The sequence below is a fragment of the Papilio xuthus genome, unplaced genomic scaffold (genome assembly GCF_000836235.2).
Source record: "Papilio xuthus unplaced genomic scaffold, Pxut_1.1 DF827597.1, whole genome shotgun sequence".
In the NCBI taxonomy this organism is placed as follows: domain Eukaryota; kingdom Metazoa; phylum Arthropoda; class Insecta; order Lepidoptera; family Papilionidae; genus Papilio; species Papilio xuthus.
The window spans coordinates 1,387,202-1,413,699 of record NW_013531052.1 but is presented as its reverse complement, the minus strand read 5'-3'; the positions used below and the strand labels follow the sequence as shown (position 1 = coordinate 1,413,699).

At 32.6% G+C, this 26,498-nt stretch overlaps 1 protein-coding gene across 1 annotated transcript; it reads right to left on the bottom strand.

Moving 5' to 3' along the window:
• Positions 1-1,180: 1,180 nt before the first annotated feature.
• On the bottom strand, positions 1,181-26,052 carry LOC106118391 (ubiquitin-conjugating enzyme E2Q-like protein CG4502). Its single transcript, XM_013313053.1, has 5 exons — positions 25,953-26,052; positions 12,149-12,690; positions 3,188-3,383; positions 2,279-2,480; positions 1,181-2,117 (listed from the first exon to the last, which is right to left on the bottom strand). The coding sequence occupies exons 2-5, from the start codon at positions 12,277-12,279 to the stop codon at positions 1,882-1,884; spliced, it is 765 nt and encodes a 254-aa protein (XP_013168507.1). The 5' UTR covers positions 12,280-12,690; positions 25,953-26,052; the 3' UTR covers positions 1,181-1,881.
• Positions 26,053-26,498: the final 446 nt, after the last annotated feature.

Below are 26,498 nucleotides of genomic sequence, written 5' to 3'. Positions count from 1 at the left end.
TTTGCAATTGCAAATTATTTGAAGTTGAAAATTTAATATGGAACTTAACACTAAGTCCTTTGCTATGTTTATATTTGTTTTGAAGAGTAAATAAAGAAAAAAACAACAGTACATGTATTTATCAAATTCTAATTTCAGCTTTTGTTGGTCTATCTATATAAATAAAATTATTGGTTGTATGTTTATCCCTTGTGCATACCCAAACTGCTGGATGTTTGAAATGTTGGTAGGGTGTTTGGGCGTTCTCTTTCCAAAAATTGAATTACAGTAGATAGTTTGTATGTAGTCCAATATACCATAAACTTGTTACATATTGTCTGTCTCATATCAAATTTTAAATTCCCATTTTGTCACACATGGTCTATACAGAAATTTATTTTTAACTATCGATCACCTGGGACTCGTCAGCTAGGAATAAAAAATAAAGGTACTTCTGGATCACCTACTTTCTAGTTCAAGTCCCGTTATTCATCAGTGCAGACATTTCGTTGATTTTCCGGAATAAACTAGGATTTGTAGACAGACAGACAAAAAAGTTTTTTTTCCTTATAAGTAATGCAAATATATTCGTTTATTTCCGCATTACATACAGATATTCCAGTTTTATTAATTGTAATAGTATAGATATATCGATTTTCATAGTCATTTTAGGTACATCTGCAACTGTTGAATAAATGAATGAAAGGTAATTTTTGAGCAGGTAATTTATTACGTCAATAACATTGTACATTAAATTCAGGTATAAATACACATTTTGCACTGAATTCAGAAATTACATAAAAATAAACATCTTTGGTTTACCAAACAAATCAACAACATCGAGTCCCTAAATTACTTATATTAAATATCGATTATTTTATATTTAAATGTTGCCACAAGCCTTTTAAAATTATCTAATAAATTGAGCATTTTTATACTCTTGGAATCGTAAAAAATTAAAATTAACTATGCACATGTCTAAAACAAGCGCCAGTTTCAATGAATTTAAATACAAATAATAAAAAAAGAAACTACACAATTGCATTTCTAATTATGACATTTTTATGCAAAACATTGTCATAAAACACTATGTTATACATATGTATGTACATATTAAAATGGTTTAAATGACTTTGGGACGGAAATATTTTCCTTTTAAAAATTGAGTTTGAAAAAAAAAATTATAAAAAAGATATTGGACTACACCTCAAGGAGCAAGCTTGCAAAAAAAATAAACAAAACTTAAAAAAAATTGCGATAAAAGTAAACATAGAGAATGGTAAAAATGCCTAGAGAAATGAGCATGTTTGGCACAGAATACTTTCACAAAGTTGCTTTAATACTAAAATATGCAAGACCTAATTTACATACACTATGCTAAAGTACACATTCGATAAGAAATAAATGTAGAATATATTAAAATAATGTAGATATCACTTACTACATTAATAAATTGTAACAATAACCTATTGCATACAACATCCACGATGTTCGTTCCACTAAACTATAAGTACATTTCAAAAATCTATGTGCACATACACACACATTTTCACAGATATTTAATATTTCTTAAAACCTGAATCACGTCAATTTTGTTTTACAATACAATAATAGTTGTTTCACAAAGAAGCCAAATAAGTATGAAAACATCAGACACATAAATATTTCGTATTAAGGGAAGTGATTTTATCAGGAATGTCAGATTACAACGACTACTATTTGTTATTGTGAAACGTTTAACAAAATCCGAAAGCTTTACATTATAATCTATTCTTAAAACTTTAAAACTATATTTGAGGATGGCACATGCACATATTCACAACACATACACTACCTTCGGAGTTAGAGTATTTGGGAGTTGACTTTGCCAACAATGTGTATACATTGGCGTTTGACGATGGTTCAACCATCGGAGAGAGCGGGTGTGACCCAGCCGTACTTGTCGTGTGTTTTGACGAGGGAGCGGAAGGCTTCTTCCGCGCGGCGGCGGGAGAACTCCCGAGAGTGACGGGGCGGCGCGCGCGCCACTCGTCCCTGACCCTTTACCACGGAGGCGGCAAACTGCATCACTACTGCCTCTACAGTATACGCGGAGGCCCAACCGCGAGGTGTTAGCAGTTCCATACATATAGCACCGCCTGTTACAAAAACAAGGAGATGAATTAATAAACTGTAGAATAAATTTTATCTGAATTAGAAGGATCAATCTATGTTATTACATTCGTTTTTAATATGGTAATGTAAATTTATCTGTATACATTTTTTACTTCTTGTTAACAATAATTATGTCCACACTGACCTTCCATAACAAAACCCTTTTCTATCCTTGGTTCGATGACCCTCATAAAGGGCGGCGCGAAGGGGAAGTTTTCTGGGAAGATGAGGTGCAGCAGGATGTTAGGTATGTGGAGTTCGCGCAGGTCCCCCGCTAGCTCGCTCTCCGGGTCGATCTGGTGCAGGCGCACGTGCCACTCGAATAGATTGTCATTCACTAATTCCACCTGAAACCATATTGGAATAACCAACTAATCAACTAAATTATAAATCTTATTGGTATTTAAAATGAGTAAGTTATTTATAATAACTATCACAAACAACCACAACTATAGTCCATGACCACGAGCAAAAGTTGCTTGACTTATGTCATGATAACAAATACGCTACGAGAAGTTCACTAAAAACAACGTTTCTTTTTTATTTTGAAAACTGCAGGATTAATTACAAGTATTTATTTTATTTAATTATGTTTGTATTATTCTCCACATATCTCCACATATGTATCAATGTGACACCAGAAATAATAATGTTTCCTTAAATTTAAAGACCCGGAAACAAGGTCAACAGCACGACACCCTGACTTACTTTTTAGTGGCGATAATTACTGAAAATAATATCTCTATTCTACTTTATATATGTTTAGAAAGTAGGTCGACTAACCCGATGAATGACCGTTTACAAAACATCCATATTAAAAATAGAAAAGCGTTTAACTTCTCTAAAAATATGTTCAGATTCACACATTATATATCACATAAATTGATTTGGTTAACTTCTTCCGTTACATATTTACATTACACTATATATTTACCTTTTATATAAAAACTAAGCGTTTTTACGCTATATTTTAATTCTAATAAACTAGCAAAGTAGACTCCACCACTAAATGTGATTCAAGCTAGGAATAGAGAGGTGAAGAGTGGTGTTGTACCGTGAAGGCGGGATCAGGCCTGTTCTCCTGCAGACGCTGTATCTCCTTGAGCTCCTTCATGAGTCTTCGCGTGCGAACAGCAGCGGCGCGCTCCCGCACCTCGCCTGCTGCCGCGCTGCCCTTCTTCTTTACGAGTGATGTAGCGCCGGGACTCGAGGGCAGGCTTGCAGCCGCCTCTGCAGGGCTAACGCCGTCTCTGTGGATTTTTTTTATCATTATTAATACCCTAGTGAAGTAAACGTAACTTAGTGATACAAGGCATAGTAACAGTGGAGGGAGAAAAGGAAATTGCTCTATCGACAGAGATTATAGATAATTTTTCTTTGATTGAAATGTGTTTTGGTGTTTATTCTGTAAATATATTAAGTTAGTTCTATGTGTTTTAAGTGATATATATTTTTTAATTAGCATAAAGTGATTTCACCGTTAAAGATTAAGCAACATAAGGTAATTTTTGAAATTTTAAATTACTTATAAGGTTACCTACTTGTATAAATGGCAAGTTATTTAGCATGCGCGCCGCATCGTAGACCATTCACGTGGGTCTGCGTATTTAAGCTATCACGTTTATGTTAGTCATTGTTTTGTTTTATTGATACAAAAAAACAAAACAAATACGTTTTATACGTTGCTTATAAAACGTAAAAAAAAATGTGTGCCCGTTGGGGTCTGCGAATAACACAACGAAAACGTGTCTTTACATCAATAAAAATGATAAAACAAAAGTAATTTTGATTACAACTTTTTATCGGTTGAGTTGCTGGAGTCATAATATTATTTCATATTATGATAAATATTAACATTCGGACAATCGATCAACATTTTACAATATTATATTATGATGCACACAGCTTACACATGTAAATATTATTGTTAAAACAAATCCCCTTCACTTTCCAAGATAAAATATCTTTTGAAACATTGTATTTGGTCTCTAATTCGTATATCACGTTTAAGCAACCCGTCGTAAATATTTTGCGTCTCACGAAGTAACTATACCTTAACTATCCCTTGGGATGTATCAAAGAAGATAACACTAGACAAGAAAGACCTTTATTGCGGTCATATGCGGACAAGTCACCATTACAATACTGCAGATTTTTTACATTACTACTAAAAAATTAGCGTGGTCGTTGTTCAAGTGAAATCATTATAGATCTTAGTAGTTTAATATAAAAATAATAAAATACGTTCCCAGAAAAACGGAATAGTGCGATTAAATCAGATCGTAGTCGTTTCACACACGCCAAGTTTTAATATTTAAACGTTAGTTTCTTTGTTATTTGCGTAACCTTCGTACCACGCTGCGCCGTGTCTACGCATTACAAAATGACTGGGATTCGTGTCTGTGAGCTTTTATGATACTATTATATAGAGCTATCTCTACATGTATTTGCAGAAGACGAAGATAATATAGCAATTTATATGATACGTGTTCGTTAAACGTAAAGATTTGAATCTGAAATACGTTTAAAAATATATTGGATTTATTTTATTGCTAACCAAATCGTCTCGAGCACTGATAGAGAAGTAAAGTAGACAATTTACTAAATGTTAGAAGAGCTTTTGAGAGTTGAAATAGTATTTTCAGGTTTTGTATTTTTTTTTTATTTACGGAACAATATTTACGTACTGTTTTAAATGAAAAAAAAAAATTATAAAAAGATACTGAAACATACTCGTAAAATCTTCCAATATTATTTTTGCTTGTTTTATTTATGTAACATTGTAACTTGTTTTTGTTTCTGTGTAAATTTTCATCTATCCGTTACGCATATCATTCGCATACTCCTTTCTCGTCATTTAAAACCGTCATCATAAGTCACAACATCCTCAAGGGAAGTGGATATCATCGTTCATACTTTTACTGGCATCAGGTTGAATTTCATAGTATATTTTTTATTTATAGTGAATCATATTCTGTTGAGTAACATAACCTGTAGGACGGGTGACTCCGTGGAAAGTAAAGATTTACATCTGCTAGTAATTGCCTCTTGAGATCACCATTCTATTGTTTTTTTTTAGCAAAGAATATTTATTTTCTACCACTCGCAAATTATCGAGCTTGTTCATGGCCGGTGTTAATTACTTAATACTTCCCACAGATTAAAAAAAAAAAGTAGTTATATCATTACATCAGTTAGTATTGTATTGAAGGTGGTGAGAATCGTTCTGAGTCTGAGTTACAATGTATCAACATACGCATGCATTTTTTCCATTGAAACTTGACGTAATAGATTACGTATATAGCAAATGTAAACGTTACTTACGTCCAATCAACCTGTTGCTGCTTGCTATAAACTTATACCTATAAAAATGTATGATTTCCGTGAAGGAAATTCAACTCTACTATCTGACCAACCTTGTTGCGCTTTCTTGTTAGATATAATATTAACAGTCATAAAAATAATGTTGAATTCTCGAAAACTTTCCATGATCTACACCACTTATATCTTACTATACTTACTAATATTATAAATGCGAATGTTTAGGAGTCGCGAGCGACCGTTTTCCATCAGAAATTAATTTGGTCAGAGCTTTGTACAACAAGTTATAGATTGTCAGACTTATTTTAAGATTAAGTTTATCGGTAGATGAAAGACATATTCATCTACAGATATTACTAAATATCTATGACAAAGCTATCTACATCGACTATTGTTAAAAGCTCAGAACAAAGGGAGAGACTGGAAATTTCTACAGTCCATTGTTTACCGTTGTTTGAAATATAAGAAAGGAGTGCAATATTGGAAGTGGTATGGCCAAGGATGTAGGTGACATAACGGCTAATTGTCGAGGGGTGACGCGTCAGATACGAGACTGTCAGGTGAGTAACAGCCGAGAGACTATGACTAAGTGATATGCAACACGTGCAGCACCGCACCGCTTGCATTGTTGAATAGCGAAAGTAGTTGAAATTAAAATGATAAGATTTGTGAAACGAGACATAACACCAAGAAGCGAGTATATCACCATGGGCAACGCATCTGCGCTTCCTCTGGTATTTCAAGTCTCCATGGGCGATGAACACCTCGGTGTTCTCACTGCTCGTTTCCCCCTTCTCTTCAAAAAAAAACATAACATGTCCCTAAAGATGCGATGTTTTATATCTATTTGCAGCATATCATTCGCCATTTTTGGCGGCGGTGTGGCGATGCACATGTGGCATCTCGCTTAGGAATACATTCAATATAATTTGCATCCAATCATGGCGTGACCTTTGCTGAGTTAACGTGACATGAAAGTAACATACCAAGTTCTATAACAACGTTTACGTAGTAGATGATTTCGTCAGCTTTAATACGCAAAAAAGGCTGACGTCAAAACCTTCGGAGTTTACGATAATGATTCCCTTCTATAATTATTCAAGCATGACCTTAATTTCTTTTCAAAAGAAGTTACACTTCAATTAAAGTTAAATGGGGTAATTATTAAATCATTAGTCAGTTACAAAGTTGCAGGCGTTGGAGATAATCCTAGTATAAAAATCGTTACATAAGTGGTAGATTTACTTTCGGTAAAAAACGATCTTTTTTTGCTTCGAACCATGAAGAATTCGCTGTTTGAATATTAGTGAAAATGCTTAAAAGCACATAAAAAAAAATTATTTGTATCATTTAAATGAATGACATCTGTAAATTACTAAAAAAAAAGTAGATATCACTCGCGTTTACTTTTAGCTTCTTATAATCAGTGAGTCAGTCCTTTCTAGATATTTATTACATAACAAGACACATTGGAAGGACAAAAGATGTACGCAGTAGCTTCATACAATTACAAAGGATTATATGTCGGGGATATGCGCTCTTATTTCATACCAAGAAAACATTGCGCATATACAATAGATATAAGTATGCCATTCCTATTTTGTTTAGAACAAAGAAATCAAGGCGTTAACGCAACAAATGCTTGACGGATCATTGCCCTTATTTTTTCCACATCAACTGCCATCGACTTATTTCATATACGATTAAGACAAACATTTTTTTTAGAACAATTCACATATTATATATTTTTATCATTTATTTTATAACATTTTCAGGCAATATCACCTAAAAATATTGGGATTGGGAAAGTAGGTAAAAGAGAAAAAGAAAAACAAAAATGCAGTTCTATGGTACGGTATGGTAAGTCAAGAAGATTCCATCGAAAAGACTTAAAACAATCTATCGTTGACCCTCATTTGTTATATTTTAAAATGAAATTATGTAACAGTAACAATGACAGAACAATTATTCGTTTTGTGAGTAAGGCGTTACAATACCTCTTCCTTCCACTAATCAATGAGGATATATCCAATTTATCTATCAGAGGGAACGTCTACGGTCTGACCGGTCGAATAAAAGAATTGAGAGCACTAAGCCGCGTCCGTATCTAAAATGCATTCAACGGTTTAATAATAAATAGCACCTTGTACTATGAACCAGATGTTGCGTATTGTTCTGACTCAATTCACACGAGATATAATAGTTTGCATCCATGCTATGACTAAATAATAATGAAACATTTCGTATGTTGCAGATTGAATTCAAAAATCTTTTTCCACCCAATAATTAGTAACCGTAAATTTAAATTTTAATTAATTGACACCGACCGCCCTACGATATGTGCCGCTCTCTAAATCCTTTGGCATTTCAAATCACAGCTTAGATGTATCGGAGCATATTTGGATAATACATGCGTTGAATACCGGTCGAAACATTGCCTCCAATGTCAGGTATATGAAGGGTTTTGGGATGTCAATAGAGTAAATCTTGCTAATATTATAAATGTGATGTTTGTTTGTTGGAAGGTATCTCAAAAACAGCTGGATGGATCTCACTTAAATTTGGCGTACATGTAGAAGAAAACATAGGCTACTAATTTAGTTTTTTTTCTGCACGGACAAAGTAGCGGGCGATAGCCAGTATACGATTTATAAATATATGATTGTTGCTGTTCGTCCGTGTATGTCCACGTGCGGAGCAGCCGGCTTGTCGCGACCTCACTATCAGTACAGACCGCACGTTTTGTATGTCTGTTGACTGCGCCACAGCGATGATTATTTATAGCTGCTATAAGAGAATAATAAACACAATTATTCTTGTTAATATTCGCTATTATGTATAATGTTCTAACCAGAAGTATCTGAACAATTAAAAACTTTTAAAATAGTAAAATATGTTGATCGATTTAAGAAAATGGAAAAGAATCCTGCGAATTTTGTTAAAATGTATTTTTTTAACTTTGAGTTTGGAAGGGGATGACATAGTGTGTTATATCCCGTTATCGCCATTCCGTACAAACCATAGACGAACGTGAATCACTATTTGTTTTTTATTTGCCATAAAAATATGACAATAACAAAAAGCAGACTAACACATATACAATCAATAATACGAGATTGATCTTTCTATTTTTGTACAATTGTTTTATCGAATTGAATGACTCAATGTGAGTAGAGTTGCGTAGTACAATAGAGAATGGAGATCAATAAACTTTTATAGTTCATTTCGCTTTGCAATACTTCATTATCGATAAGAAATCTCAACACAAAGTAATTGCATTAGATAAGGCGCCAATTGATAAGTTTTATGACTGAAAAAAAAAAATTAAAAATACAATGTGCAGTATAACACGTCAAGAGCACTGACACTTCATAAATAATTTCAATCTATCTCAAATTTGCCGTGAATGGTATGGACATTTGAAGGACATGTCGAGAACTTGAGTATTTTTTGGCCTGACGTGCCAACGGATATAATGCGACAATATTGTTCATAAATCTTTTGACACATTGATTACATGACTTTCACCTATTCGCAAGGTTCATTGTTCCCTTGATTACGTAAAGTTGTAATAAGTTTTCAATATTGAAATACACAATTATATATTATTTAAAATTAAAAATAGCCATCTACCATGTGAGAAATGAAACCATATTGATATAAATTAATATCTTATATTTTGATTTATGAAGTACAAGACCAAGATGAGATATAGCGTCCAAATTTTTTATTATATAAATACGCTCTTTGTCATTTTGGCTAATACAATGGCTGGAGAATAACATAACAAAACGTTTGTAAGAATAATAATATTAACAGGACTACAAAAACATTATTATTTACTATTATTTGCCTTAATTCAAAGATGTTCAAGAAAATTGGTTTCATTATAATTGTAGATGGAATCAAATATATTTAGAAGAATTCAAACCGAGAGTCCAAGTTACATAATCTTAAATTATATTTGACTTACCGTGTATTGATAACATTGATTGACAAAACAGAGATAGTACGTTTTATACGGAGAATTTGGTCTCAGAAAGCCACGGTTAGTCCGGTATGATAAACGCAGATGTAGAACTATAAGATGGACGGAGTCGCTGCGGGCAAATCAAAACATTAACCGCTTCTGTATAACTTTGACATATGTATATGTAGATATAGTTATCGAAGTGTGTCATATTGTCGGTGCAGACGTCTCGGCCGCTGTGATTCGTGACTTTGCTAGTAGGGCTGCCAACTTTGAATAAACGTACTGAATAAACTCCAGGTTGTAGGAAAAAAAATCTTCGCCTTGATTGAAACCCTTGATTTTAGCAGTCAACGGAAGAAATACATACAGAATGCTAACCCGTAGCATAAATATACAGATAGAAAATTCGGAGACCTCGGGTAAAATCCGTAAAGGTTGCAAGTTACAGCCCTATTCACCGGTCACTTCGTACTATCGGCTTGCGCCTGCGCTGTCACACGCCGCTCAGAGTAAACAATGTCTTTGTGCGCGGGGTCAAAACACCATTCTACATTGATTCGAAACTTCATTGAAAATTCGCACTTACACACCAATTCGTCAAAAACAATGAATAACAAACAACGTAATTGGTCACGTTCCGAGTTACTTAATCTGTTTTGTAACCGTAAGTAGTGCCGAAATGTTTTCATAAAACAAGTTATGATTATATAAAACTTGTTGATTAAGATTGATTTGGCTGTATGAATTGACTCCTCATAAGTTAAATTGACGTCGCTATGTACGAGTACAAAGTGGTAAAACAAACAAAGGGACGAATTGAGAACCTCCTTCTTTTTGAAATCGATTAAATGTGTCCTTAACCCAATGGACGTCTGAGTTTCGATTTGTAAAAGGAAATAAAAATAATTACTCATTTATTTATTGAATTTATGTATTGTTGTCGTAATGTTAGCGATGAGTTAGACACTAAAGTTAGACACTTTCAAGGCCATAGGCGGATATTCAGGACTTTCATTTCCCACGTATTCCGAGAACTCTCTTTCACATTCCGAGCAATCTTGTTAAGTTATAATTATTGTAGCTATCTTCTGGATTCACATTTGTATTTATATAAGGTGCTAGCTGTCGCCAGCGACTCCGTCCACGTGGAATGAAAAAAAACTTAATTAGTTCCCGGTAATTATTCGAATTTTTATCACCTTTTAAACCTTCCCTAGACCTTCACGAATATTTCAAGACCAAGATAAGATAAATCCGTTCAGCCTTTCTCGAGTTTTAGCGAGACTAACGAATAGTAATTGTTTTTTTATATATAAGGTGGTAAACGAACGACGGAAGACTTCGCTAAAATAGCGAAGTAGCGAATACTGCCTATAGACATCTGTAAGAATTAATAGATTGCAAATAAGTGGAAAATAGGTAAATATCTATAGCTCTCATCGTTATCATATTAACATATATTTCAACTGCACGCAAGTTTGATATTCGCAACATATGCTTTCTCAGACGCGATAACCATATCGATAGTAATTTTCTCTTAGTCCGATGTTTTCGTTTATGACTACTATTTCTACAAACATACATTTTTATTATATACATATCATTGGGCGAAAAGTACAATACAAACTACGAGAATCTTTCGTAATAAAATCTTACTAATATTGTTTAGATGGATGGATGGATGTTTGAAGGTATGTCAAAGACCGCTGAAATTAGGCATATGTAGAATTTTTTAAATTCCGTGTGGACAGAGTCGCAGCCGAGAGCTAGTTAATAAAGATATCTTATTTAAAGGAAACTAATGAATGGAATGCGACTTGATTTGTTTGTTTATTTTGTAAGAACAGGACATTTGAATATTTATGTTGAAAAAAAATTCACAATTTAGATAGTTTGAAATAAAACCAAAAAAACATACAATCTTCTATTAAAAAAAACAAAGTTTGAAATAATTCTCAGCGTAAGCTTAAATTATTCATGAACGTCGTGTGATAATATTTGAATGCAACTTAATGCAAGGTCAAGTTAAATTAATTATTTATGTAAGGTTATGTTCTGTCTTCATGGTCGATGCCTTTATACATAACTGATGTCAGAGGTAACTTAACGCCTGACCTCACTTGACCTTAAAGCACTTGTCGATTTATTTGATTTGGATTTTAGGTTACCTAGTTCATAAACGAAATCCAATCTATCAGACAATTTGTAAACAATAATTTTTATTAAATAATTTAATAAGTACTCACATCCAGAACCCTAAGGGGTAGACAAAAATAGTATAGTGGATTTGGAAAGAAAACCTTATCGTTTTATGATCTGTACATTAAAACATGCTATACCTATTTGAAGTAAAATTTTACGATACGAGAATATTTTTAGGACAGAAGTATGTATGAAATAATTGTAATAATTTCACCCAATAGTCTGAGTAACGAAACCGTTTAGATAATATAATCGAGTTTAATTATTTGCTTTAATAAATGTTATGTGTACAGAGTTATTGAAGAGGTGATGTTACGCGATTATTGTAACAGGTTGTGATGTTAACAATATTAATATTACCCCTGTCACTGCATAATTATCATTGTGTTTGTTGGAATTAATCGTTTAAAGAAAAAAGCGAAAGAATATTAGACAAAAGACTTGGTAAGAAGACACTTCTATCAAGTCATCCTGACCTTTCATCACTTAAGAGCTTATTTTTTTAGACATTCTGAATACCTGTGTCGACGCAGGAGTCCCCGCCTTGCGGGCGAGCCGCTTGGCCCAGCACCGTCGTTATCGAGCTTCTCCGGTGATCGGAACAGTTTCCGAAAAGCGGCAGCGACTTTTTCCTTCGAGCGGGACGTCATTTTCCACTGTTTTATCTACACTTTCTTTTGAACACTCAACTTTTCAATTTTTCACAAAATGTTTACGTGCTCAACTATTTATTTACATTCGCGCGTCAGCTGTCATACAGACAGAGAACGTCAAATTTGATTTTGGAACTTTAGTGTTGTTCGTTGGCGGGGCGCGTTTGCATTACCGGCGAACACGTGCGATAACTCACGCAGCCGTTGCGAAGATGAAAACGAAACTTGGCACGCTGTTCGCTCGGTTATCGCTCTTCGGATGCGTAGCGGCTGGTGCGGACAGAAGTGTGTCAGTCATGACAGCGCGCACATACGCGGCCGTCTCTCCGTCGCGCCGGCCCTCGTGTGAATGAACCGAGCCGAGCCCTAGAATCCAGTCCGTACGCAGACCCAATCGACGGCTCCGCACTGCAACAAAAGAACACTAATTTAGTACTCACCTTTTAATTAAAACAGATTATAAACTTTTCATTTTTAAATGACCGATGACTTCATTGAACAAATTAAACTATCATTAATTAAATTACAACAAATGGGTTTAGTGAAAGAAACGTATATTAAAAGTAATTTGGTAACTAGATGTTAATAGAACATGTCATTTGTTCCACAATAAAATATTGGTAAAAACGGAAATTATAATTAGCTGGGTCGTTGTTGTCTAAAAAACTTGAAACAGAGATAAAACTTCCCTCTTCAAAACTATTGTCACAAGCATCGTTGGTAACCTAGAAAACTGATGTTGACCTAACACGAAAGTGGGTCAAGCTGTGTTAACAAACAAATATTTGCTAAAGAAATATTCAATAACTAAATATGTAGTTTGTATAACCATTGTGTATGCAAATCATTAGCATTGCATACAACATTATTAGAGTATCAATAACTCTTATTTAAGAACTAAATATACCTTAAAGGTAAGTTATGTAATTGTTAAATTAAAAAAATATCTTCTTTCAGATTTATCTATGATATTGACATGAATACTATATACGCATGTAGACGAGCTACGTATGATAAAGTATAGAGGGACTTACATATAATTATATATGTGCTAAAATAATTATTATATAATATACTTTAACTTTAACGGACAGCCCCAAAAAGTTTCGTATATCTGCAATTACTTAGAAAACTCATTATTGATCAGTTCAATACGTTTTAAAGTTTTAAACTAACGATATCACAATAATACTTCGTCTAGACGTGCTATTTCGTCTGACATCCTATTAGGAACAAATTAAAGTTAAAGTACATTTTACGACCAGGTTGCAAGAAAACAGTTTTATTTTTCTTAGCTGACTATACTATACTATAAGTTGTTGCTATAATCTTACGTCTTACTTAATATTATAAATGCGAATGTTTGGATGGATAGAGTGATGGATGGACATGTGTTTGTTTGAAGGTATCTCCAGAACGGCTACATGAACTTCGATGAAATTTAGCACAGATGTAGATGATAGATAGCCTGGAAGAACATATAGATTACCAACTAAGTTTGTTTTTTTTAATTCAGCGGGGACAGAGTCGGGACCGACAGCTAGTTAATGCATAAATAAAGAAAATATTTAAAATACACCTTATAAGTGTATGTTATTAATTCATTCAGCAAACAGTTTCCTGCCATAATGTTGCAAGTTGTATCCGTACGATTGCTCAATCGCGATTGCGGAGGCGAGATGCAACTGTTATGAAGTTTGTACGTCATCGCAATGGCCTCTCTCTATTATACAGGTGTAAGCACTACACCTGATCAAAGTTTTACAAAATATTAACGACACCACATTTGTTCGGATTCATCACCCTATGTAGATAGACTAGCTGTCGCCCGCGACTCCGTCCGCTCGGAATTAAATAAAGACTTAATAAGTAGCTAATGTGCTCTTTTAGACTATGTTCTACATTTATGGACAATTTCAGCAATATCCGTTGAGTCGTTACGAAGCCTTCAACCAAACATCCATCCATCCATCTAAACATTCGTATTTATATTATTAGTAAGATTTGTATGAACACAAATCCATACATACAAATAGATTAATTTATGTGTTAATTATGAATATATATAAATAATATATATTTTGTTTTGTTTTCTGCTGTACTATCGTTTAAGTATATCGTGCAAAATTAATCTAGAGAAAGCAATATGATCACAAGGGCAATTTAGTTAGAGCTGTACAAGATGAATACTTAATAAGGTTATCGTCCTGTGACCTTGATATGACATTGACGACGAAGGACGAGTGAGCACAAACCCTACACGGGCTGGCAAATTGCCCGATAGCTAACTAAATTACATACATCTACGACACACCACCACCATCTTATCCGGTCTTTCTTAATATTACATATCCACACGTTTGCTTATAATCTGTTATAGTTGTCAAAAAAATTATCAGAGAAAATATATTTTTTTACCGTTTATTAACGAGATATTATGTTAAGTAAGTTAGACAGTTTGACAACCCTAATTTCTCGAGGTCTAATAAGATATTTACACTGGAGTTGGCTTCAATGTAAATTATTTAAACTTTAAGACACAAGAGTCTGGATTTTTTATCTTTGCTTTTATTATTATTAATTTTAATATTGTAAATTGGGTTAAAGAAGATACTAGAAAATTACAGTTTGATGAGTTTCTTAGCGCTTATCTCATCAAGTGGTCGGCGTCGCGTCTCAAACATTAATCATAATTACTTTATTTTATCATTGAAAATATCTTTTTCTTATTTATTCATGAAATAAATTACCCTATGTTTTAATCTGTAAAATATGTATAGAATATGAAATACTTTATCCATAGATTAGGAATATTGCTCAGTGATTTATCGTTGGCTTCTGAGACAAAAATCTCTGTATAAGACATATTATTATCTCTGTTTTTGTTGCCAAAGATAATGTGAAGGATGACAATATGTTTTATACCGTGATTTTGGTGTCCAAAACCAGGTGTTAATGGAATAAATTTTAACTGGAGAAAAGCGAATTTATTTTAATAATAATTTCAATGAAAGAAATTTATTTCAATAATAAATTTGTCCAAAAAAACTTCATTAATATGTAGTTATATACACTTCTTAGTGTTACCTTCTACTGTAAAAAAAATAAAATGTAAATATTTTTGTTTTCATTCAAATGTAAAATTAAATTTTGAACAAGTTGCTATTTAAGAGGTAAATAACAAATAGACTATGTCAATTAAAAATAAATTCTCATTTTTTAAAATAGTGTAGGTGAAAAGACTTGAAAGCGATGTAATTGAGGAGCGTTGGCTTCTCTGAAGGATCCTCGCTTTACATTTCTCGGCGTTGAAAATTAATGCGATCGCCGCTTATACGAGAACATGAAAGCTTTACAAAAAGCTCTACGAAACTTTATAATTACGTTCCGAGACGTAGCCTGCGTTTGTAAAAGTTTTTTTAGAGGTAATTAGGCACTTTTGGATCTTATGATAAAAGTTGTACTGCGTTTACGAAGATTAGGGATAATCGAAATTGCTGGATTAGATAAAATACTAAAAAGAAACTTTCCAAAAATTTTATTTTCAGGAGCAGCGTCTTATATTTTTATAAATACTTACAACTTCTTATTAATTGCGATTTCAAACAACCGATTAAGGGGTTCTGTTCATAGTTGTACGGACGTGCAGTCCATATAAAATTGATGATAAAATGTCCCCTAACTGCGTTTACTCAAAGTTCAAACGATTTAAAGTAAATGAAAGGATTAGGGTCAATGAATGGATGAAGAGTTCAGAAGCTTGAATTATTATTTACTTGTAAAGCAAAGGGTAAGTAATAATTATATCCATAGTATTGACTTAAAATTATAGACATGTCTATAGATAGAATTTATAATTAAAGACGAACATTTGACCATCATTATAAATAGAACGAGGATGTAATGTAAATAAAACATTATGTTTATCATGTATTCAAAGGTTCTTGCCACTATCGCCTTTGTTGATCTTGTAGGAAAAAAATAAGGCAAGTTTGAGTTGAATGATAAAGATCTCAAAATAAATATAATACGTAATAAAGGAAATATTGTGACTTATGTAACTTATGTGGCATCAAAACAAGACAATATGTATTGATTCTTCATTAGCTGATTGTATCCGGCGAAAAATATAGTCTATTAGCTGTCGCCCACGACTCCGTCCGCGAGGATAATAAAAAACGTATTAAGTAGCCTATCTGTTCTCCCAGACTATGTTCTGAATGTATCTCAAATTTCATCGAGATCCGTTCAGCCGGTCTGGAGATACCTTCAAAAAAACATCGATCCATTCAGCTATCTAAACATTGGCATTTATAATACTAGTAAGAAGTAAGACGTCATCTTTAAAAAAAAATTTGGAATCCTAAAGAAAGTTTAACATATTAACAGAGTAAACATATTAAGAACGAATAAATATTACGTCTTTTAAATATAAGTTTGTATAAAATATTTCCTTAAAATATGTAAATGTTTGCTTTAATAAATTTTACATTGAAGTAACAGCTTGGGGTATTTACAAAGAGATGTACTGGGAGGGTTGTGAGGGCGACCCTCTCTCTGACGTCACAGTCTCGACAGCGCCCCCACGCGGAAATAACGATGTACAAGCAATTTACATTTATGAAAATTGTCTTCTCTGCGTAGATAATGACCAATTTACATTTCTATGTATTTATACATACCATGTTATGATAAATAACTGAAATATTAATTTAGTAACCACAAGTTGTTGACAATATTTATTAGATTATTCATATTATAACATAAAAAATACAGTTATGCGTAATTTGTTCGGACGTACTAATCTCGAGAACCAAATTTGTAATATGTTGTAATTTTTTTGTATCTCACGTCCTAATTAGTGACGATGTTAATAGACCACGCCACGAGATTAATATTGTATTATAATGTGACATCGTAAACTAAAAAGTCAAATTATAAACAGCTGATGTAACTAACCTATAGCTTTTATTAAGAAGAATTAAAACTAGAAATTTTAAGGAAATTTATGCTCTCTTTTATTTACGTCTTAGTTTTAAAATTTGTACTATTCCAAAGTCCAACGTTCAACACAATTGTATTAAGTACATTATATGAGCATTATCTCATAAAACGTCTGGTGTCAGTTTCAAACTACTGAGACATTGGTACGCAGTGGAAACAAGAAACGCTGAGTATAGCTATCCTCAATAAACGAACTGATACACAAACAAAAAGCTCTCTATATCTAAGAATTTTAAAAGAAAGACGAAGGATATTTCTATGATAAGTATTTGAATTTGCAAAAGCATATTTCTGAACTTTGCTGAAACTTAACAATAATAATAAAATGTAGTCTTGACTATGGATTGCTCTCGGAATTTTATTTGTATTGTGTAATTACTGTTGTGATTTTTTCTACGATAGTTTATTAAATGTTTGCCGGATTGTGATAAATTCTTTTTATTTTAAATAAACCAAAATATTCAATGTAAAGTTAATATGCATATCAATCTATTAACAGTTAAACAAAAACATGTAATAAATTTAATTTATTCATAGTTCACATTCCATAGCGAAGGTCGACCAGGCGAGAATTGCCTAACGTTTGATAGTAATTAAAACAAATGAAAAAAATAATACCTTGACCACAAGGGGTAGATCTGATTCTAAATTAGAGAAAAACATAAGATATTCACAATCTCTCTACAATGTTCCCAATTTATTTAGGCTCGCTAGGTACAACAATACTTACCTTAAGACCCTTTGATCTCTTGATATGATCACGATAATATCGGTCTATTTATCCAGGTCCTTCTTATTTTCATTTTTTAAACAGTTAGGAAATTTGTTAATTCATCAGACACGCCATTCTCTCGTAATCAATAACTTAGTCATTCAGTTCAGATTCGGGTTTATCGTTCAATATAACTTTGTTCTAAATATATTTTTGTCCAGAGGAAAAGATAAAATGTTTGTATAAAAGCATTAGGGATGAGGTATTTACTGAAGCGTGTGGGTCGACTGTAATGAGCCAGTGGGCTCGGGAGCTCGCTTCATTGCGCATTCTGACCTCGCCACGGTCATTTTCGAACCTGTTTATTCCCCTAACCATTTAATTTGTACAAAAGGAAAACGCTACAAGCGCGAAATTACATTACACGCTTTTTTTTATCTTTTAAAACGTGACTTTGGAATCATTGATACTATTAAAATGTCTAATTCAATAGACTGTAAAAAAACATTGCTTTTTCAATTAAGCGAAATGTGAAAAATACTTATTAATAAGCAAGGAAAAAATAATTGTATAATGTTTTTAAATTCAATCATATATTATAAATAAACAGAAAATCTTTGCTTATAAAAAGATATCATAGTTATTATAGCAAGAAAAATCTTTACTAGATTAAATGTTTTACGTTCCTAGCCTAGCCTCTTGTTGACAGTTTTATTATGGTGTTGCCAGCATTCTGTTCCGGAAAAACATTGTAGAACAGTTAAACATTTTTACTATTATAATGTGACAATAAAAAAGCAAACTCTATTGTAACATAATGTTTACGTATTAATTATTAGTTAAATAAAAACTATAATATTAAACAATGCTAAGGTTTTGTTTATAATACTTTCACACCATAACGATTCAGACATAGTGAAATTTTGCAATCGTATAGTCAGGACAAAGTTAACTTTTAACTGTTTCTGAGACTGTTAAATGTAGTAAAATATATGTATACTGTTTTATAGTGTTACCATAGTATGGGGTTGGAGGGGAGGTTAAGTGGTACTTGTACTTACTTCCGCCTCGTAAGAGGGAACTGATTTACGTCATGCACTATAAATGATTAACTTCCGGTTAATACAAAGATCCCCTTGTTCGTTGCATCACTTGATCATTTTTAAACAAAAAAAGAAAAATAAATCTAACTAGTAATTAGAACAGCGATTTCTAAAGTAGTCCTTACAAGAAATATTAGACTGTATCGTTATTTGTTTTGTCATTACACATTCAAAAGAAAAGTTAGAGAAATATTCTATGATTCATTGTAAACTTTAGTACTTAAACTTTACTTTTTTATTGAACTTTGTCCTTTTTAATATAAATTGTTGTGTCTTTCATCTATAAATGTTTAGGATCCACTAACCTGGTAATACTTAGATGATTTTCATACGCGTAAATGTTTTTATGCGTTTGAATAATGTTTTTACTTTAGTCTCGGTGACTAATCTGAACGGTTCATTGCTAACTGCAGCGACTGTCATATGTTTTGACACACGCATCGCCGACCAGTAAATATAGCCTAGATATGAACAGATTACATTGTGCGATAGTCACTGTACTAACATGCCAGACTACGAAAAAAAAGTTTTTAAAATTGTGATTTAAATACTGTCGTTTTCGTTTCTTGAATCTATAAAGTTCAGGCAAGCAGGTGATTAGCCTACTGTGCCCTACGCTGTTGGCGGGGCTGCCGCCTTGGAGTTTACAGCCGAGCTCGGTTTGTTACGGGTATCCTCCCTGGTGAATTATTCTGTTTAGGGCGCAGAACAGTCGCCCTTTTGCCCTGCATCCTTAGCAGCTACAGCTCAGATTTAAATACTGTAATGTTATATATTTCGAGAAGATTTACTCTTGATAAACATTTTTTTGTTCATTTATAAAACATAAATAACATCAACTTTTAATGTGAAACAACCGTATTTATAATTAAATTCCACAAAAATAATTGGAGCCCAACTGAGAGGGTGTTTTATGTAAATCGTGCGGTCGACCTCGCATCATACGGAGCCAGCGTCAGGGGTTGGCAATCCTTTTATTTGCAATATTTTATTTTATAGGCATTATAAAAACTTATATGTACATATTTATTTCCCAAGTTTAAATTATAATATTATGATCCAAAGTTAAAGCAAATATTATACGCATATTAACATATAGGCCGAATTTACAATATCTTTGGCACAAATTTTACAATTGAATTTGAAAAAAATAATAAACAAAAAAATGTTTATATTTTGGTATAATTCTAACGTGTTTAGAATGATAAAAATGTTAATTTTAATGTGATCAGACTACAAAGTATATTTTTTATTTCAGGGCCACAGGTGATACGGGGGCTGGTCTTCACCTCGATTTGAGGTTATGTTTAATTTAAAAAAAATGAAATGCTGATAGCATTCTTTACATTGAATATTGTTCTAATGTCCTTCGTTTATATTGTATTTAATTAATTAATTAGTTTACCAAGCAAAGTCATTTTCATTAAGAAAATCAAGGCCGAGGAAATAAAAAATGATATATCGCAAGTGAATGTAAAATAGAAAGTACAGTCTTTGTTCTGTCTACAACTACTCTTTGATTATAATTTCATTGTACGCATTTTTCGCCCACACATTTTTGAACAATGCCACTGTCTATAGAGATGGATTATATCTTTGATAGAAGGTAACACCGTAATAAAGACATCATTATAACACTGTAGTGCATTATCCAAGCTATTAGCGATGGTGTAACAAAGAGGAGTGAGGCGCTTTATAACATTAACTAACTGATGATATTTAGACTCCTTTGTTCGCTGCAGCCATTGTCTGAAGTACGCTAACAAAGACAGACCAAGAGCGGGCGTCCACTGCTTTCATTTAACAAGGATCAAGTTACATTCAATTATAGTACGGACAGCTGATTCGTCGCGAAATTAGCTCGTAAGCTCAGTTTCTGTGATGTCATTCTATCTTAGTTTATTAAATTAGTTTATTTATAAACTTAAAGGATTTGTTCTTTAAATTAATACTTAAGTCGATATTAAAATGTGTTCAGTATGAAACAAAATAAGGAAATATTAAATTTAAAAGTACTAATTTATTATTGGCGTAATTGTGTGGTCCCGATATATAATATCTCTGTGTAATTTACTCGTAATGATACTTTAGTGTTATTAACAAATTATTGATTGCTCGCAGCAAACAATAAATTTAATTTATGATAAGATTACCACATTATTTTTGGAAACTATAAAGTAATGTTCAAGTTAATTCTAGAATGGTCTTTAAAATTGCTTTTACTTTCATATTAGATATTTATTTAAAAAAATCTTATCCACTAGTCAACCATAAATATGTAAGCGATAAATACCTAATCCGGAGTATAAAAGTGAGGTGAAAAAAAGCCGCTGGAGGCTTTTTGTATAGGTAAATTCCCTCCGTATATCATTTACAATATAAAAAGATAATTAGAATATCGACTTTCGGTTATGTATAAGACAAACTTGTATGAAACACTCCATCTAGAGATTATAAATCTATGCAATCATCAGTATTGTCAATTGCTTGTGTACTTGGAACTATCATTGTAACGACTAACCCTTGGTTTTGTACATTTTTAAAGATTTTGTAAAAATATTAAAGTGTTAATTTATTTGTCGTCTAAAGTTTGAATGGTGGTACAACCACGATTAACATTGACGATTTGTGCTGTCAGACATTACATGACCAAAAAAATAACTTTATTTTTTAATTGATACTACAGCTTATATTATAGAATTCAAAAAAGAGGTTTTGAAATTACTTATGTATTATTTTTAAATGTTAAAGCATGAATCAGGAAATTGGAGAACTATTTTATTTGTTCTTTTATAATTTGTTTGTGTTATCGTGTTTATAATGGTGTTAATGCCAATTAGCATCTTTATAAAATTAAGACATATATTTCGAAGTTGTTCGAGAATGTACAAAAATTCACGAACTTGTATTTCACATGACCCATCTGACAGATTCCCGTCGGAAGTAAATAAATGTTGAAATTTAAAGTCTTATTTTAATTTCTCCAATTACTTTCATGCGATAACTAATAAAAAATACATAAAAGATGATATAAAAGTGAGAACTTATATGGTGATATCTATTTGTGTCACGTCCGACCTTGAAGCGGGTGTCCAGTAGCGTGTTATAAAGTATCTTCCAGATGATCGGACAAGCTTCTTTTGTAGCCTATTTAAGTTCGTATCTCATAGAAAAAACACTTTGTGCTTATAAGTATATGAAAGTGATAATACATATTATAGATTTATTTATTATCTTTTACTTACAATAAACTAGCTATCACTCGCGACTCCGTCCGCGTGGAATGAAAAAATCTTAATTAGCTCCCAGCAATATTCGAATTTTTCTCGCTGTAAAAACCATCTTTGAACTTCAATGAACATTTAAAAAAAAAGAATTGGCCAAATTGGTCCAGGCGTTGAGTTATGCGCTTACCAACACATTTTGCGATTAAATTTTATATCTTCTATCTATATATAAAAGAAAGTGGTGTTAGTTACACTATTTTATAACTCAATAACGGCTTTACCGACATGGCTGAAAATTAGCGAGGAGGTAGCTTAGAGTCCGGAGACGGACATAGGATACTGTTTATTCATTTTTTCGAATTTATGCCTTTAATATTATAAATGCGAATGTTTAGATGGATGTGATGTGGATGGATGGATGGGTGGACTACACTAATAAAGTTTTTTTATATATCCACGCGGACGGAGTCGCGGGCGACAGCTAGTTAAAGATATAATGAATTTTTATATTACAAATAACGTATGTGAATTCCTTAGGACAACTTTCGGCTTCATACTTTAAATGGACATAGTAATCTTCATAAGAAGTCTACGGTATGTCATTGAAAGTCAGTGAGTTACCATTATGTACCATGATCGTATACATAGACATACTTTGCCGTGCAATCGCTTCGAGATCGAAGGTATATAATCAACATGAAGAGTTATCGTGTTATATTTGCAATACAAGATTTTCTTTCTTACGCTGTTACGTTGTCAATATAGACGAATTCCTAATTACGAGGTTAGCGTTTTTGTCACGTTGGAATTTGTAATTTATTTCTTATAATAAATACAAGTTACTATACTCATAAAGGTATCTAATCACGTTGCGCTCAAATTAACCACCTGCGCGAGTTCGCTTCCTGTTCAACTACATACCCGCCTTATGGTGTGCTATGTAGTGACAGTATGACGCTTCTAACGGTCAACGTAAATAAATTTAATTTTATTGAAATTTGTTGACATACTGATTAAGGTATGTCAACCACAGATCCACAGCATTATATTAATAATGCGACAACGTTTTTTAAACTTACTAATATTATAAATGCGCATGTTCAGTTGGTGGTTGGCTGGATGTTTGTCACAAGGTATCTCCGTAACGGCTGCATGGATCGCTCTGGAATTTGGCATAAATGTAGAACATAATCTGAAAAAACCTTTGTGGCTACTAAATGCGATTTTTTTAAACATTCGCGAACAGCGTCGCGGGTGACACATAGTCTATGTATATATTTAAATATTGTTTTAGGTTAAGTAGAACTTTTGAGGTTATTTCAAAGAAAAGTCTCAAAGGGTTTCCTTAGGTATCGTTATTTATAGTAAAATGGGCATAGCTAAAATAGTTTAACTTGATTATAAACATAATAAAGTATGACATGGCGAAATACAGTGACAGACAAGAAATATTACAATGAATAAATGAAACTTTTTTCACAAGTTAAATTGACGAACTTTTGAACGAAAGTAGTTTAAAGTTTCAAAGCGAATAGCGTTAGGTCTGCCAGAGAATTGCAACGGAAATTAAATTTAATTAACAACAATTGTAATGGAAGAGGTTTATAAAAGATCCAAATAAATAAAACAGAATTCGAACACAAGTAACAATTGAGTAGGGACCTTTGCTTGAATTAGAATATTTTGTTGTTTACAAATTTTGTTTCATATAATTCTTTTTTTTATGTACATTCTAAAAATTAAAATCAAAAATGCAGATGACATTAAGCAAAAATACAGGTGACTCATAATCGACTTAGTTCGACAAGGCAAGACAAGATTCAAGATACTAAAGGAATACACGAGTTCCGTTATTCCAGATTCCATTCGAGACATGTTGCGTTTTGAATCAACCGAATGACTCAAAATGCATGAAGTTTTACATTCCTTAGTCGATATTTTTTTTTAAAGAGAAGGGGGCAAACGAACACCGAGGTGTATATCGACGCCCATATGTCAATTCTGCAAGACCAGAGGAATCGTAGATGCGTTGCCTTCGAGATGGTGATAATTATTTTGAGATAAAAACTATTAAATCTTAACAAAATTTCTTAACAGACTATTTGTTTTTTAATTGTAATTTTTAACAGACTATGCCATTGAAGGAATGTAATCTGACAGTGTGTGGGATGAAGGGCAAAACACACGGACATGAATTAAATTCCATTCAGACCTTTGATTTGAAACTAGCTTTCTGAAAGTCAAACAGTTCGCCAGAAGTACGCTAGGAGCCGCGTCGTTAATCTTCAGCTGACAGCGGCCTTATGTTTATTTGTTTGTTTTTCGAGATGTTATTTATTTGATTCGTAATGTGCTTAGGTAGTGCGCATATTTGGTATAAACTTGGAACAAAATAATAGTTTATTTTAAATGAATTAAACGGCTTTATGAATCGCCAGTTAATTGACACAGACGAGTTTGTAATGTAAATAAAAATGAATTACTAATTTAATACATCATAAGAACACATAACATAGATCTAAATAAATATGTTTTTTCCAATCGTAATACTTGAATATAATTTAAGTGACGTAACGTAACTTAAACTTGGTTACCTTGGAATAAAGTTTAGTTTTTTGGTCTAAAAACATATATAGGTACACAGTCAAGATATGATACCTACTTGATTTAGTTCAATGCACTTTTTACCATAGTAGCATTTCATTTGAAATATATGATAGCGAGTGATTAAGTATGTTTTTTGTATTCAAGTTATCACTTCGTAATTGTAAGTCGTCCTTATTATTTGGCAATTAATTGTATAAAAATTCTCCTACTGATACTACTTTTTTTTTGTTAAATATACTCTTTTAATTTGTTATAACAGTAATATCTAGATCCTAGACCAGACTAGAGATGTATAAATGTTATTGTAGTCTAGTTTACAGGAAGCGAGCTCGATTGGTGCGTCACTGGAGTAGCGCGGTCACCTTGAAACTGAACTGCATTCTAGTGTGCCCTGTGCAGTCAAGAACACGACCTCAACTGCAAGCTTTAGATGCCAAGCCACTGGACGACATATACAAAGAAAATAGGCCTTGATAAACAACATTGCATATGGAAAATCACGAAGAACAACAAAACTAGTATATTTATTATTGTCGTTATAACTTTAAATTATTTATTTTTAAAAGTAATTATTGATTTGATTTAACTCTTATTTTAAACTCCATATAATGAGTGAAAAGAATAGGTATGATAAAATAATTTCTTTTGTTTACTACATTTAAGGGACAATATAAAAAAAAATAGAAAAAAACAAAAGAGTTTCTTATTAGAAAATGTAACGTATACAATAAGAAGCATAATGAAAGACAATTTCTACATTCGAGAAATATTTAACGGTCGATGGATCAATATCAAAATACCTTCATATCGTAATCTTATTACACAAACAAGCTTCTATGACTTTGTTGTTAAATAATGGTAATATCATTTGACAAGATAATTTTAGTGCTTTATCACCACTCAAACAGAGGTCTGACACAAAAATAATTTACAAACAAAAACATCGTTAAAACAGACAGCAGTAATATCTATGGGATTTCCTTTTTTAAATATAATAATGATAACAAGATACATTACCTCGCTCTCTATATCGGAGGCTGCGGAAGACCGTGAGGTTTGATTTGACACACAACCGAACAACGTCGGCGAACCCCGCGCACTGACAAAAGCCGCCGCGAGTCACCAGAGGGCACACACAACGTGAAAGCTCCTGCATCCATCGATCCACCCTTATACCATCTCCTACACATACATTGACCTTTATTTCTTAAACAATACGGTTTGCATTCGCTTGTATTGATTTCGGAGTCTAAAGAATCTTTCGACAAAAATCTCTATGGAGTAAATTGCGTAGCTTAGTAATGTTAAAGCTTATAAGCAGACCAATAAATCTAATTAAGTTTTAACTTCCAAGATATAGCAACACAATATTTATTCCATCTGTTTTATGATATAAAGCCCATTGCTGTTGTACTGAAGAGCTATTATATATGTTATTTCGATTCGAATACATTTAATTTATAGATTTACTAGCTGTCGCCCGCAACTTCGTCCGCGTGTTTGTCTAAAAAATAAAAATTAGGGGTCGACTACCCTTAACATTTAGGGGATTACATTTAGATG

What these genes read in the sequence shown, in the direction of transcription:
- LOC106118391 (XM_013313053.1), bottom strand. Translation starts at nt 12,279, where the DNA reads ATGACGTCCCGCTCGAAGGAAAAAGTCGCTGCCGCTTTTCGGAAACTG. An exon ending in GGACTCCTGCGTCGACACAG is followed by an intron (nt 3,384 to 12,148) that starts GTATTCAGAATG and finishes AAAAATCCACAG; the next exon opens with AGACGGCGTTAGCCCTGCAG. An exon ending in GGCCTGATCCCGCCTTCACG is followed by an intron (nt 2,481 to 3,187) that starts GTACAACACCAC and finishes ATATGGTTTCAG; the next exon opens with GTGGAATTAGTGAATGACAA.